This window comes from Rutilus rutilus (genome assembly GCF_951802725.1).
Source record: "Rutilus rutilus genome assembly, chromosome: 14".
Classification (NCBI taxonomy): domain Eukaryota; kingdom Metazoa; phylum Chordata; class Actinopteri; order Cypriniformes; family Leuciscidae; genus Rutilus; species Rutilus rutilus.
The window spans coordinates 17,788,115-17,802,918 of NC_140219.1; the positions used below are offsets into that span (position 1 = coordinate 17,788,115).

The 14,804-nt window shown below is 38.2% G+C and overlaps 1 protein-coding gene across 2 annotated transcripts in view; it reads left to right on the top strand.

The window, feature by feature from the left end:
• cyfip2 (cytoplasmic FMR1 interacting protein 2) overlaps positions 1-14,804 on the top strand; it is a 33,509-nt gene that overhangs the window by 16,219 nt on the left and 2,486 nt on the right. For both annotated transcript variants that reach the window (XM_084429817.1, XM_084429818.1), the window contains exons 11-28: positions 1,494-1,731; positions 1,814-2,106; positions 2,176-2,323; positions 2,432-2,585; positions 2,726-2,882; positions 3,622-3,718; positions 3,815-3,891; positions 4,014-4,122; positions 4,325-4,444; positions 5,042-5,241; positions 5,336-5,423; positions 5,540-5,683; positions 5,843-5,933; positions 7,683-7,813; positions 12,884-12,956; positions 13,073-13,167; positions 13,878-14,116; positions 14,200-14,347. In XM_084429817.1, the coding sequence (XP_084285943.1) occupies positions 1,494-1,731; positions 1,814-2,106; positions 2,176-2,323; positions 2,432-2,585; positions 2,726-2,882; positions 3,622-3,718; positions 3,815-3,891; positions 4,014-4,122; positions 4,325-4,444; positions 5,042-5,241; positions 5,336-5,423; positions 5,540-5,683; positions 5,843-5,933; positions 7,683-7,813; positions 12,884-12,956; positions 13,073-13,167; positions 13,878-14,116; positions 14,200-14,347 (2,602 nt within the window). The remainder of the gene's footprint in view (positions 1-1,493; positions 1,732-1,813; positions 2,107-2,175; positions 2,324-2,431; positions 2,586-2,725; positions 2,883-3,621; positions 3,719-3,814; positions 3,892-4,013; positions 4,123-4,324; positions 4,445-5,041; positions 5,242-5,335; positions 5,424-5,539; positions 5,684-5,842; positions 5,934-7,682; positions 7,814-12,883; positions 12,957-13,072; positions 13,168-13,877; positions 14,117-14,199; positions 14,348-14,804) is intronic.

Below are 14,804 nucleotides of genomic sequence, written 5' to 3' on the forward strand. Positions count from 1 at the left end.
TTTCAACATTGTAGGCTATGTTGTGATATATATGCGATTGCTGCGTGTGTCTTAACGAGAGTTTTTTTTTTTTAAATCAACGTTAGGCTACGCTACGCCGCGGCCTACACCATTCCGGGAGGGGGCGGGGGGGTCGCGGGGCTGAAGCCAACTTGATGTGTTGAATGCTCAGAGCACATTATAAAATGTTTTCTTAAAATACACATTTCTGTTTTAATAAATGCTCATAGTAAATCATAGCATATTGCCTAAAACATAAGGTAGGTACAAAAATAATCAGTGATACATTTGCGACCCATTAAAAATTAGGGTCGCAATGGCATTTCTAAAGGTCGCATATGCGACCATTTTGGTCGCAGTGTAGTTCCCTGCTACTGCTAAAGATCAGATGAATGGATGTTAAAAGCATAACGTCTGCTTTTCTGTGTGATGCTAGTTCTCTTTTCAGCATTACTTGACTGGTTTATAGGAAACAGTAATTTTTGAGCTTGCATCATTAGCGTAACCTTTAGGGTCAGTAAGTTGTTGTTTTTTTTTGTTTTTTTTAAAGCTACACTGTGTAATTTTTTAAGTTGATTCTTTGCAAAAAACACTTTATTCTTTCAAAATAGTATGTACTCATTAATGTGTAATTACTTATACCAACTAATCAAGTATTCTCGTAAGTGCAGAATCTGCCATTTAGAATACATACGAGCGAGTCGCTCGAATGGCGGCAGCCATGTTGCGCCTCCATCTTGAAAATACATTAGTCAAAGAGGGACATACCTGGAAATTCAAGCTTCACCTTTCACGTTTTGACACTCAGTGGGACCGTGACGATTGCGAGGGGGAGATTACTCGCGACTGCCGGCAGATTTGAAATAATACGGCCACCGTAGGAGTTAAAACACCCTCGGAAAAGTAATAGAAAGTTAATATTCAGTTGGTAATCATAAACAATTTCACCGCTAGATGGGAGAAAATCCTACACAGTGTAGCTTTAAGAAATGAATACTTGTACTCAGCAAGGACACATTTGATCTTAAGTGATAGTAAAGACAATGTAACTATGCCACCTTAAAATAAAGTGTAACCAAGATTTCGGTTTCAAAAATGCTGTTCTTTTGAACTTTCTGTTCATCAAACAATCCTGAAAAAAAGTTATCATCAATCTGCATTGATGATAATAATAACAAATGTTTCTTGAGCAAGAAATAAGCATATTATAATGATTTCTGAAGTATCATGTGACACTGAAGACTGGAGTAACAGCTACTGAAAAATTCACCTTTGCCATCACAGGAATAAATTACATTTTAAAATGTATTAAAATATATTATTTTAATCTGTAATAATATTTCACAGTATTACTTTTTTTACTGATTTGATCAAATAAATGTAGCCTTACTTTCAAAAAATAGTAGACCCCAAGTGTTTGAATGGTAGTGTACATAAAAAATCTCTCTCTCTCTCTCTCTCTCTTTCTTTCTCTCTCTCTCTCTCTCTCTAAGGTGGACCTGCACTCAGAGCAGCATCAGTCCGCAGTATAACCTGTGCGAGCAGATGGTGCAGATCAGAGAAGACCACATCCGCTTCATCTCTGAGCTGGCGCGCTACAGTAACAGTGAGGTGGTGACCGGCTCTGGACTGGACAGTCAGAAGTCTGATGAGGAATACAGGGAGCTCTTTGACTTGGCACTCAGAGGACTGCAGCTTCTGTCCAAGTGGAGCACTCACGTCATGGAAGTGGTACGTCTGAGATCGTGCAAACAGTTTTCAGTATTTCACTTCTCCATTTGTCATGCATTTCAACCATCTTCTCTTCTTCTAGTACTCTTGGAAACTGGTCCACCCAACCGATAAATTCTGTAATAAGGACTGTCCGGGCACAGCTGAGGAGTATGAACGCGCTACTCGCTACAACTACACCAGTGAGGAGAAGTTTGCCTTGGTGGAGGTCATTGCTATGATCAAGGGTCTTCAGGTTCTGATGGGCCGGATGGAGAGCGTGTTTAACCAGGCCATCAGGCACACCATCTACTCCGCCCTCCAGGACTTTGCACAGGTGACCCTGAGAGAGCCACTCAGACAGGCTGTGCGCAAGAAGAAGAACGTCCTCATTAGGTAACAAGTTCACCACGTATAAAATGATATACTTTTTGGGGCATTACTTATCTTCTTGCTTCCCTGTAGTGTTCTTCAGGCTATTCGTAAAACCATCTGTGATTGGGAAGGGGCAAGAGAACCTCCTAATGACCCGTGTCTGAAGGGAGAGAAGGACCCCAAAGGAGGCTTTGATATCAAAGTTCCTCGTCGCGCTGTTGGCCCCTCAAGCACACAGGTCAGTCAAATCATTTTTGCAACATAGCTGATATTTAATGATATTTGTTGTGTTGTCTGCAAAGGAAAGTTTGTTTCTGAGTAGTATCTGATCCTTCCTGTCTTGCAGCTCTATATGGTACGCACCATGCTAGAGTCTCTCATCGCTGATAAAAGTGGCTCTAAGAAGACTCTCCGCAGCAGTCTGGACGGCCCCATCGTTCAGGCCATCGAGGACTTCCACAAGCAGTCTTTCTTCTTCACCCACCTCCTGAACTTTAGTGGTGAGACAACAGTAACATTTTTCTATTTTTCAAGTCTAACATCTTTACATACCAAGTGAATATTCATGATTTTCATGGCGAAAGAGAATAGACAGAGAGAAATGTTGTAATCCTTTCATTCTCTCCTGATTGCTTGTTAGAGGCCCTACAGCAGTGCTGTGATCTTTCCCAACTCTGGTTCCGAGAGTTCTTCCTGGAGCTCACCATGGGCCGTCGCATCCAGTTCCCCATTGAGATGTCCATGCCCTGGATCCTCACCGATCACATTCTGGAGACAAAAGAGCCCTCCATGATGGAGTATGTGCCATATACATAAAGTTCATACTGGTTATTAAGTTACGCTTCCAAGTTTGGGGTCAGTCAGGGTTTTTTTTTTTTTTTTTTGGACAGAAATTGATATACGTTTAGCACGCATGCAGTTAATTGATCAAAAGTGACAAAAACTTGTATAATGTTACAATAAAATTCTATTTTGATTTCTATTCTAAGAATCCTGAAAAAAATATACATCACAGTTCCCACAAATATATTTAGCAGCACGACTCTTTTCAACATTGATAATAATAAGAAATGTTTTTTAAGCAACAAATCAGCATATTAGAATGATTTCTGAAGGATCATGTGGCACTGAAGACTGGAGTAATACTGTCACAGGAATTAATTGCATTTTAAAATATATTCAAATAGAAAATTGTTCTTCGTTTTTTTTTATTTGTATTATTATGCGCTCTCTGAAATGCTTAATTCTGATTGGTCAGTGCAACATTCCAGGTAATTTATTTCCAGATAATGGCTGTCGTCAATAGCAATGCTGCACAATGACCCTGTTGGAGTTTATTTTGCACAACTGCTGGATGTACATTATTATCCTTTACATAATATTTCACGATATTACTGCATAAGAGACTTCTTTCAAAAACATTTTAAAAATCTTACCAACCCCAAACTTTTGAACAGTAGCGTATATGAACATGGACCAATTGTGTCTGTTTGAATGTATCATTTTTGACAGAAATCTGTTTGTTTTCCCTCTCAGATACGTGTTGTATCCGTTGGACCTTTATAATGACAGTGGTTATTATGCCCTCACCAAATTCAAGAAGCAGTTCCTCTATGATGAGATAGAGGCCGAGGTAGAGTGTCACAGATTTATCTACCCTTTTATTAATACGTCTTCCATACAAAAATATCTCTTAAGTAAAAACTAAAGCAACTCTTTTTCTTTTTAGGTCAACCTGTGTTTTGATCAGTTTGTATACAAGTTAGCTGACCAGATATTTGCCTACTACAAAGCAATGGCTGGAAGGTAATCATTTTAAATGTTAATGATGTTTTTCATGCTAGTTAAGGTCAAAGTGAGGACATTAGTCTGCTAGATGGGTTTTTCAATCTTTGAATGGATTTCATGGTTCTTTCTCTTCCTCACAGTGTCCTCCTAGACAAACGCTTCCGTGCGGAGTGTAAGAACTATGGTGTGATCATTCCATACCCGCCCTCAAACCGCTACGAGACACTGCTCAAACAGAGACATGTGCAGGTGTCACACAATTCTACCATTTGAATGGGCAATCAAAATTGTTTTTCTATTTAGTGAATTCTAAATGCATTTCCATCTCTGTTGTTATGATCTTCAAGTACAGTATGTATGTTGCAGTTTTTAATGAATAACAAATTTACTGTCACTCTGGATCCTTTGGAAAGGTTAATTTACATAGCATATTTGTCTTTGTGTTTTATAGCTGCTGGGTCGTTCCATTGACCTGAACAGGTTGATAACCCAGAGGATCTCAGCAGCCATGTACAAATCTCTGGATCAGGCTATCAGCCGCTTTGAGAGCGAGGACCTCACCTCCATAGTGGTGAGAAACTGATGCTCTGTTTTTTTATAATCATAATCACTGTTTATTCAGAGTGACAAACTTGCAGGCAATTTTCTTACCCAATTGGACATCTTAAAGGGATAGTTCACACAAAATTTTTAATTTTGTCATCATTTACTCACCGTCAAGCTGTTCCAATTCGTATTGTATCTTTCTTCTGCTAAACACAAAAGATATTTTGAAGAATGTTGGTAACCAAACAGTTGATCTCATTTTAACATTATATTTTGAATTTTATTACCGTAATAACAATATTACCATATATACAATATAAAAGCTATTCTTACATTTACGTTATAAAACATTAAAGATTTCACAGCAAAAAGATGGGAACCACAACCTGATGTTTTTAGAATTAAGCTAAAAGTCCTTTTACTTAAAAAATCAGTCAGACAAAAGAAGGCAAAGTTTTGATCATGTTGACAATTTAGAGTCCTTAGAAATGTGCGTATCAAATATGAGACACTAGGCTTTATAGGGTTAATATTAGAAGGACAAAAGTTTTACGATTTATAAATGTAAAGACTCCAAACTCTAAGGACTTGTGAAATTATGTTTTGGTCATGTGTGTTTCAGGAGCTTGAATGGCTGATGGAAATCAACCGGTTGACTCATCGTCTGCTCTCTAAGCACATGACCCTGGACAGTTTTGACGCCATGTTCCGTGAGGCCAACCACAACGTGTCTGCTCCATACGGGCGCATCACGCTGCACGTCTTCTGGGAACTCAACTTTGACTTCTTACCAAACTACTGTTACAATGGCTCCACCAACAGGTCAGTGAACAAGAAGTTGTAGATGCATATCCCCTACTGATGCGGTTCATTATAGATGACAGTGTTGAAAAATGTGATGAATCTCATGGAACAGGTTTGTGCGGACAGCCATTCCCTTCACCCAGGAGCCTCAGAGGGACAAGCCTGCCAATGTCCAGCCTTACTACTTGTATGGCTCCAAGGTCTGTAAGCAGCAAGATTAGTTCATGTGATACAAAACCAAAGACTTGAATCTGTTACATACGGTGTACTAGAGAACACTGATGTCTGTTTATAAACATCTCGCTCTGTTTTTCAGCCTCTGAACATTGCTTACTCCCACATCTACAGTTCCTACAGGAACTTTGTGGGTCCTCCACACTTCAAAACAATCTGCCGTCTTCTTGGTTACCAGGGCATCGCTGTGGTGATGGAGGAGCTGCTCAAAATAGTCAAGAGCTTGGTATTTTGTCTCTCTGCCTAGTTTACATGTATTTTCTCTTTCTCTTAGCCACTGCACTCCCATAAAATCAGATTTATTTATTTTTTGGGCTAAATATTTTCCAAAATTAAGAGAACATAATTTATTTTTTCACTTGTCCTATCCATCTGTCTTTTCTAGTTGCAAGGCACCGTCCTGCAGTATGTGAAGACCCTCATAGAGGTGATGCCCAAGATCTGCCGTCTACCTCGTCATGAGTACGGCTCGCCAGGTGAGACCAGTATTGTTTGACTAGTAACACTCCAGTTATGCTTTCTTAGTCAATCTGACAGTGTAATCAGTCTGATTATTACATTGTATTACATTACATTAAATTCATTCATTCATAAAAAGTGAAGCCATCGTTCTGCCAGATTGGTATTCCCTCACATTCTATTGAATTAATAGTAATCATCTGATTTTATTGAGGAAACATTACCTAATGAGTCCGCGTTTCTATATCAGAAGTCTTCCTGTACATTCTTACAATGCAAACATCCTAAACATTTAAATGGTTATTTGTTTAAAGTTGGGAATTTCCCCTGCTTATTAAAAGGTGTGTTCATCTTCATTACAGAAGTGAATATTAGCTCAGTGGACAGATGAGACACCTCATAATTTATATTATAAATGTCACAATATTTCTTTTAGATTAGATTAGATTAGATTAGATTCAATTTATTGTCATTACACAAGTACAGGTACAAGGCAACGAAATGCAATTTAGGACCGACCTGAAGTTAGTAAGAATACAGCATAACATGAGGAGAGTTGAGGAGAAAAAAAGGCAACCCCCAGACTATGCTCCAATAGGGAGTACAGTTTGGGGACAGTAAAACACCTCAGCAATTTGCACATAATCAGTACACAACATGAACACACAAGACTTGCAACAGGGGAGGGGTGAGGGGGGAGGGGTTGGAGGTAATCCAGCAAAGGCAAGCAGCCATCCGGTCCTGCAGCCATTTCGGCGCTGGTCACAGACCCGCCTGACAAACTGGTGGTAAAAAGCGTTTTGAAATCTGAATAAAGATTTATGCTTTGTAAGGCATGCGCATACAACTTAATTCGCCATGTTCAATGTGGTTATGTAATTATGTTGTTATATAATACTGTTTTTATTCGTACAACAACTGTAAATGATTCAACATTGTTTTCGCTAACAGCATGTATTTCGAAGCAGTAAAGATATTACCTAAATGTTGGTTGAATAAATAATTGGCTCAACAATATATACAAATAACACTTAATTCATACGCAAACTGTAATGCTATTAAAAAGTTAACCTTTTTAATATATAGTGCAATTTAGTATTGTATTGTATATTCAAATCAATTTCTGCTAATAATCCTGATATACTGAATGTGTTTATGCTTAATATTTCCTGCATAATTGCGTACATAAAGAAATCTATTTTGTTAGTTCAGTTACCTGTGTTGGCAGTGTGCAGTAGAAAAACCCATCTTAAGGATTTCTATATAATAATAATAATAATAATAATAATTCATTACATTTTATATAGCGCTTTTTCTCGGCACTCAAAGCGCTTAACATAGAAGGGGAGGAATCTCCTCAACCACCACCAATGTGCAGCATCCACCTGGATGATGTGACGGCAGCCATATTGCGCCAGAACGCCCACCACACAGGTGGAGGGGAGACAGAGTGATGAAGCCAATCCTGCCCGAAAGACCATAAACATTAGATATAACATTCAAATGATCAATTAATGTACATAAATGTATCTTAAAAACTATTAATGTGTAACTGATACGCGGGGTGATTTTAGGTCAATGTTTTGGCTGTAAGTCAATGATACCCTCTGTCGGTAGGGAATCATAAGATGGCCGCTCGAACACTTCCGGTGGCTTCATCGCATGCCGGCAATTTAGAACGCAATGAGAAATCCGGTCATTTATATAGATCAGTGGATCTAGCCTGGATTGTTTTTTGATGTTATGTAATATGGAACATTTGTCAGGCATCCTGGAGTTCTTCCACCATCAGCTGAAGGACATCATTGAATACGCTGAGCTCAAGACAGATGTGTTTCAGAGTCTGAGGGAGGTGGGCAATGCCATCCTTTTCTGTCTGCTCATCGAGCAAGCTCTGGTGAGACCCCCTCTGATTTCCTCTTCCTATTTGCATGACCTAGTTTAGTTGCATAGTTTATCTTTTATCACTTACTCTCCTAATCAATTGATCTAAAACCTCATCATCTCAAAGCTGATTTCTATTATAGCATTAGCCATTCAGACCTGCCAACCTGAATGCATTTTGCGTTGCAGGTACGCATTTTGACCTTGAAGTACCCAAGTATGATTTGTGACTCTAAACTATGCAAAAAGCTGAAGACACATTGTGTTCAGTCCTTGAGTCCAGCAAGAGGCAGCAGCATCTAGCCTAACGAAAAACCAAAAGAAAATAAATATTAGTATTGTGTTTTTACTGTTGTTCTGTAAAAATATGATTCCATTTTTTTATAGTGAAGTAATATTATTACAGTAATATTGTTTAATTTTTAGAATTTAATAGATATGTTATTGTTATTGTGTAGTCATATGGAATGGATCACATAAAACAACAGTGTACGTGTTGGCTGAGAAATAAAGTAGATAATGTTTTTTACTCTATTAAAAAAAAAAACTAGGCTATATAGAGTCCAGGGTGAGTTTGACCATATATTCTCATGCTAAAATTGACTGGAAATCCACAATTTAGAGCTGATATTTAAAAAAATGTCTTCCCAGGGGGCATCCCAGGCTCGACAATATACAATTGTGTTTTTCATAGCTGATTTATGATGGAGATTAATAATGCTGTTAAATAGGGGGAAATGACTGTGCAAAGCAAAATGGTGCGAAGGCATGTAAAGTATTACACTATTGTGGTACTCAAAATACTTTGTCAAGGTTGGCAGGTCTGGTGTTTCATAAAATGCTTTGTTTTCTTATGAATTTTCATGTTATTCTTTATGGAAATACTTTATAATGTTAATCATGAAAGCGTCCTATCAAGGCACAATCCTTGACTTGACTCAGCTTGGCTTTGCTAATCAGCTGCATAAAGAAGCAGATTTGAATTTGTAGAAAGTGTGTGTTGTATGTTGCTGTGTATGCGTGTGTGTTTCTGGATGTGAATATTAATGAATAACTGTGTATGTTAACGAGTGTGTGGGTGAATGACACTGCTGCCATCTGCCCCTAAAAAGCAACTTTATTTCTCATTACACGCTGGCAACAACTACAGGTGGTAAGGAATTAGGCCTCATTCATGTAACCGAATCACAATCTGACTGAACGCACACTCTTCCTGGTTTCTATACTTTTTCTTTAGTCACTTTTTGTGCCGTGTTCTGCCATGGATTCAAGGATGTTAGCGTCACCGAGACGAGAGAATAAAACTTGAAATGTAAAACGGAGCTGCGAACGTCTGGCCCTGTTGTGACGTTTGGACTCTACACGTGCCCACTGGGTTAATATTAAGAGGCTTCTTTAGGACCATTTCCTCCAAAGGAAGTCTTCCTTGCTTTCATGGCAGTCACGAATCCTCTCTGGCTGCCTGTGACGTCCCGTGCTGGTGCACATCTGCTTCCATACACTTCTCTTCACTTCTTCTGACTGTAACTCTTCTGATGCCTGTTTCTCTTGTGTTTCTGTTTGGGTCTCTCTCTCTGAAGCATAGTGAATGTGTCGAATGATCATTGCACGCTGATCTCTCATTAACATCGTTTCTGTCAGGGTGCTCTTCTAGTCGTCTCTCTCTTCTTGTTTGGGTGTTGTTAGGTGCTTGTTTTATTATTGTGAATGAAGTGATTTTTTTGCTCAAATTTGTGTACCTCATTGATTTGAAAGTCATTGCCATGAGACCTTTAAACTTTCACGTTGCATTTAATTTAGGGTTCCCACCAACTGCCACAATAATATTTTATTTGTCTATTTTTTTTATCTTTCTGGTATGGAAGTTTGTTTCTACCATGGAATAAAAAATAAACGGTTGTTAAGAGTTTTTATCAAAAAATTTGGACTATTTTTCTCACAATTGCAAGTTCGTATTTCACAATTTGAACTTTTTAACTCGCTATTGAGAGTTTATCTTACAATTGTGATTTTAAAAAGTCAGAATTGCAAGATATTAAATTGTGAGATATAAACTCACAGTAGCGAGTTAATGAAGTCCGAATTGTGAGATATAAACCTTGTAAGATAAAAAGTTATTTATTTATGATTCTGTAGTAAAAACAAACTTCCATATTTTGGTCCCAATTATTTGTTTTAATAAATGTTTTGATAACACTTAACAATAAGGTTTCATTTGTTAACATTAGTTAACATGAAATAACAATAAACAATACTTCTACCGCATTTATTCATTTTTGCTAATGTTAATCTCAACATTTAGTAATACATTTTTATCAAAATGTTGTATCTGTTAACATGAATTAAAGCATGTGAACTAATATGAATATGAGCATTTTGGTTAACTAACATTAACAAAGTTTAATAAATGCTGTAAGAAGATACAGCTCATTGTTAGTTCATGTTTGTGAACGCATTTACTAATGTTAACAAATGAGACCTTATTGTAAAGTGTTGCCAATCTTTTTGATTTGGAAGTATAATGAAACTGAATTCACAATACATATTAATAGTTAGGGATGTGCAAAACTATGTTTTGTAATCTCTAAATTAATAGATTGGGCATTCACATGACATGACACGGAGGGATAATCAATGGCACGTGACAACAGCTAAAGAATGTGTGTGTATGTACTAATTTTAAGTCCCTCAAACTTGCATACGGACATACATTTTGAGGTATTCGTTCCTCATAGTCAGTGCGCGCTTCTGTGATTATCCCTCCGCGTTCTATAAAGTTCCCAACCACTGAGCTGGATGGAGTACAACAGACCGGAATGTAGAACACAAGTCTCGAGACACTTTTTTTTTTAAAGTTAAAGTTAGCCTTTAATTGTGTCACTCAAGTCACAAAATGCTGATGGAAAAAGTGAGCCATGTTGCAATGACCAAGGACAAAATAGTGTCAAATGCAAGAACATGCCACCCTTTAATAGGGTAACCAGCAGATATTCCACAAATATACAACCTCCAGTGCACAGACCTATCATAGTCCTCTCAAAAAAAAATTAGACTATGCATAGGAATGGGAACACTGCTCCAGCAGGTGATTTAAAGTCTGCTGGGAAATGTTTTGAAATTGTTAAAAATAAAGTGAATTTATTATACAAGTGGTATTGTGCTGGCTGTAGTGGAGATACTTTGAAGGGGATGAATTTAGAAATGCAATCCTGTCTGAGAAATTGTGTCTCTTAATTTATGCGCTTTAAAGCACTGTGCTAAAATGATTAAAGCTTGAACAAATATGTATTTAAAAAATAGATAAACTAGGCCATCCTGACAAAATATATATATTTTTTTTAATATGATGAGTAATTGTTTTTCCTATATATTTTTATAGACCGTTTTAACAACTTTCAAGTAGAATCAAATGATTAAGCCCAAAGTATACTTCGGCCATCCGCGTTCCGCTACAGTCCACGCGACGTCATTTTTCTTAATCAGGAGGGTCCAGGATCCCAATTCTCCAAGTAGGTATAACCGGAGATCTCCAAAATGGGGCGTAAACTCCAAAAGTGGGCAGAACCTCCAAAATGGGGTGGGGTTTCCACACGCAAAGATTTTTACCATTGGCTCTGGCTTCAGCCAATTGTCACAGAGCTTATGGCCGGTTGCGTTCGGACTGGAGTTTAAACCTCCGTTCAGTTATAAAAGTGTGAATCCCCCGCAAGCTTTCCCGCGATCCGTCCCAGAAACATGGGAAAGTTTTTACTCTATCACTTTGTTCTAAGCAACAGGCATCCCGGGGCTTGAGATTGGCAGGGTAGGAGGGGGTAGTGACGCTGGGTGCAACTACATAAAAAGGCCCCATTGGCCGGTGAGGTCCGGTTGGGGAGTTATGGAATCTTACATCGCATAACCTTAAGCCCCTTTCACACAGAGATTCCGGAAAATACACGGATAAAGTGACCCGGGATTTGACCCGGGTTCATTTGATTTTGGTTCATTCACACTGCCAGTGATTTTCCGGAATCAGAGAGCGCGTTCACACACAACCCGTGTATGTCCCGGAAAGACACGTGACATCGATGTGACTTGTAATGTCTCAGCAGCGTCTTCAGTTTGCTTACGAGCTGCGAAACCACGCTTGTGCGTTTATTTCTCTGATTCGATCATAAAATTGCGCATTTCGTACCGTTTCACAGCTGGCGAACGATCCCGGCTTCAGCGTCATCACTACGACACGGCATTATTACGGCTTTTGTTCACACAGCGCGCGTTCCGGGACTGAACACGGCAATGTTACTAGGTCCCCAACCCGGCATCGATCCCGGCATTAAACCCGGGTCATGTTTGCGTTCACACAGAAGGCGTTCCGGCAATTTGCCGGCAATTTCCCGGGTTCAATGCGCTGTGTGAAAGGGGCTTTATTAACACCAATTCTTATCAGCACCAATTCTGCCATGCAGCCAATTTCACTGGTTAAGGTTAGGTTTAGGGGTTAGCATTTGTTGTAGCATATTTTTTAACAGTCTTTGGGAAAGAGCGATACTAAACAACACGCTGTTCCAAGAACAGTAAACAAAGCAGAATATCATTCTTCATTATTTTTGTTTTGGTTCTTTTTCCAAACTTTGCCTGCAATGGCGGATCCGCTACTTTTCTTCTATCCTTCAGAGTGAATGTCCTGTAAATGAGACAACTCGTTGCTGCCCGCTGACGTCTTGTAGAGTATTAGAAAAGCAATTGTACTGCGCATTTTGAAATCGTTCATCCGAGGTCGAGTATACTTTGAAAGCTGTGCGGACACAACTGTGCGCGAGACAGAGCGGAACGCGGAAAATGAAGTATACCCGGGCATTTAGGTGGGATCCTTTATCAATACTATATTTGGTATAATCATATCATTCAATATAAATTCTACATAAATATCATAATATATTTAGGGTTAAAATGTTCCATTTTCATACATATTATGACTAACCCATTTTCACACTGATTTGTGTGTGGTGTTTGTGTTATGTAAAGCTTGATTCAAATTTCATTTAACAGAATAATTTCTCATTTGTTCCTTATGTTTCTGTGCTGTTTGTTTGTCATTCAGTCACAGGAAGAAGTTTGTGACTTACTTCATGCTGCACCGTTCCAGAACATCCTCCCAAGGGTTTACATCAAAGGTGAGAAATGATATTCAATGGCTCCAAGATCACGTTCCTCTTCAGTGCTTTCTGATTAAGACGTCTGATTTATATATATATCTGCTGAAATCTTGCTCTTATGTTGAACTCTACAGAGGGAGAGCGACTGGAGGTGAGGATGAAGAGGCTGGAGGCAAAGTATGCTCCTCTTCACCTGGTGCCCCTCATTGAGAGACTTGGGACCCCACAGGTGAGGCACTCAGTTCAGAGCCAACATGCTCATCGCTAGTATTCTGATGATTTATGCCTGATGTTCCCAAATTATGATGAGCTCAGTGTCTCCAAGTGGGACACCACATTAATGTAAAATACAAAAAAAAAATTATTATAATAAAAATCGACTGTTCAACATTTTGGGGTCAGTTAGACTTTTATTAATGCTCTTGAAAGAAGTCTTATGCTCACCAAGGCTGGTCATACATACAGTAAAAACAGTAGTATTGTGAAATATTATTACAATTTAAAAGACCTGTTTTAATATATTTGAAAATGTAATTTGTTCCTGTGATGTCAAAGCTGAATTTGCAGCGTCATTCCTCCAGTCTTCAGTGTCCCATGATCCTTCAGAAATCATTCTAATATGATGATTTGCTCCTAAAAAATGATTTCTTCCTATTATCAATGTTGAAAACAGCTGGTCTTAATATTTTTGTGGAAATTGAACTGTAAAAGAACAGCATTCATTTTTAAATGGAAATCTTTTGTAACGTTGTTAATGTGTTTACTGTCACTTTTGATCTATTTAATGCGTTTTTACTGAATAAAAGTATTAATTTATTTCAAAAAAAATTACTTCGAATTTTTTTTTATTGTTTATGGCTTGTTTAATTTGTGTATGTGAATTGGTTGATTTGGTTTCCATTTAAACATTTAGTTTTGTTTTTAACAACTTTTTTTCAGCAAATTGCAATAGCGCGGGAAGGAGACCTGCTGACGAAGGAGCGTCTGTGCTGTGGGCTGTCCATGTTTGAAGTCATCCTGACGCGTATTCGCAGCTTCCTGCAGGACAGTGTGTGGCGAGGCCCTCCCCCCACCAACGGCGTCATGCATGTGGACGAGTGCATGGAGTTCCACCGACTCTGGAGTGCCATGCAGTTTGTGTACTGCATCCCTGTGGGCACACACGAGTTCACTGCAGAGTATGCCAACATCACACACAAAAAATGTAGCAAGCAAGCATTTGATTTACGTTTACATCATAAAACTGTATTTTTGTCTTTAGGCAGTGTTTCGGTGATGGTCTGAACTGGGCTGGCTGTGCCATCATTGTGCTATTAGGACAGCAACGTCGCTTTGACCTCTTCGATTTTTGCTACCATTTGCTGAAGGTCCAGAGGCAGGACGGCAAAGACGAGATCATTAAGAACGTGGTGGGTGTCTGATGCCGTAGACTGTTAAAATGACATAACTCATTTCAGAAAACTTAACACAGCCAAAAATGATATATACTGTACACTAACATTCAAATGGGTTTAGGGTCAGTAAGATAAAAAAAAAAAAAAGATTCAGTAAGGATGCATTAAATTGATCAAAACTGACCATAAAGACATTTATAATGTTACTAAAGATTTTGTTAACGCTTTATAATTAGTATAATTTGCATACTAACCAAGTAATCATTTGCAAGCTATTAGTTTATTGTTAATTGATAGTTTATAAACTGTATGACCTAATGAGTATTTGTATGTTTTTCATATTGGCAGCATTATTTTTTGAAGTGGTTATGTTTTGCTTTGGGGATGTATTTGTAAACATTTTAAGGAACTCTTAATACTAATATACTAAAAATTCACAGGAATAAATTACATATTAAAATAGATTTAAATA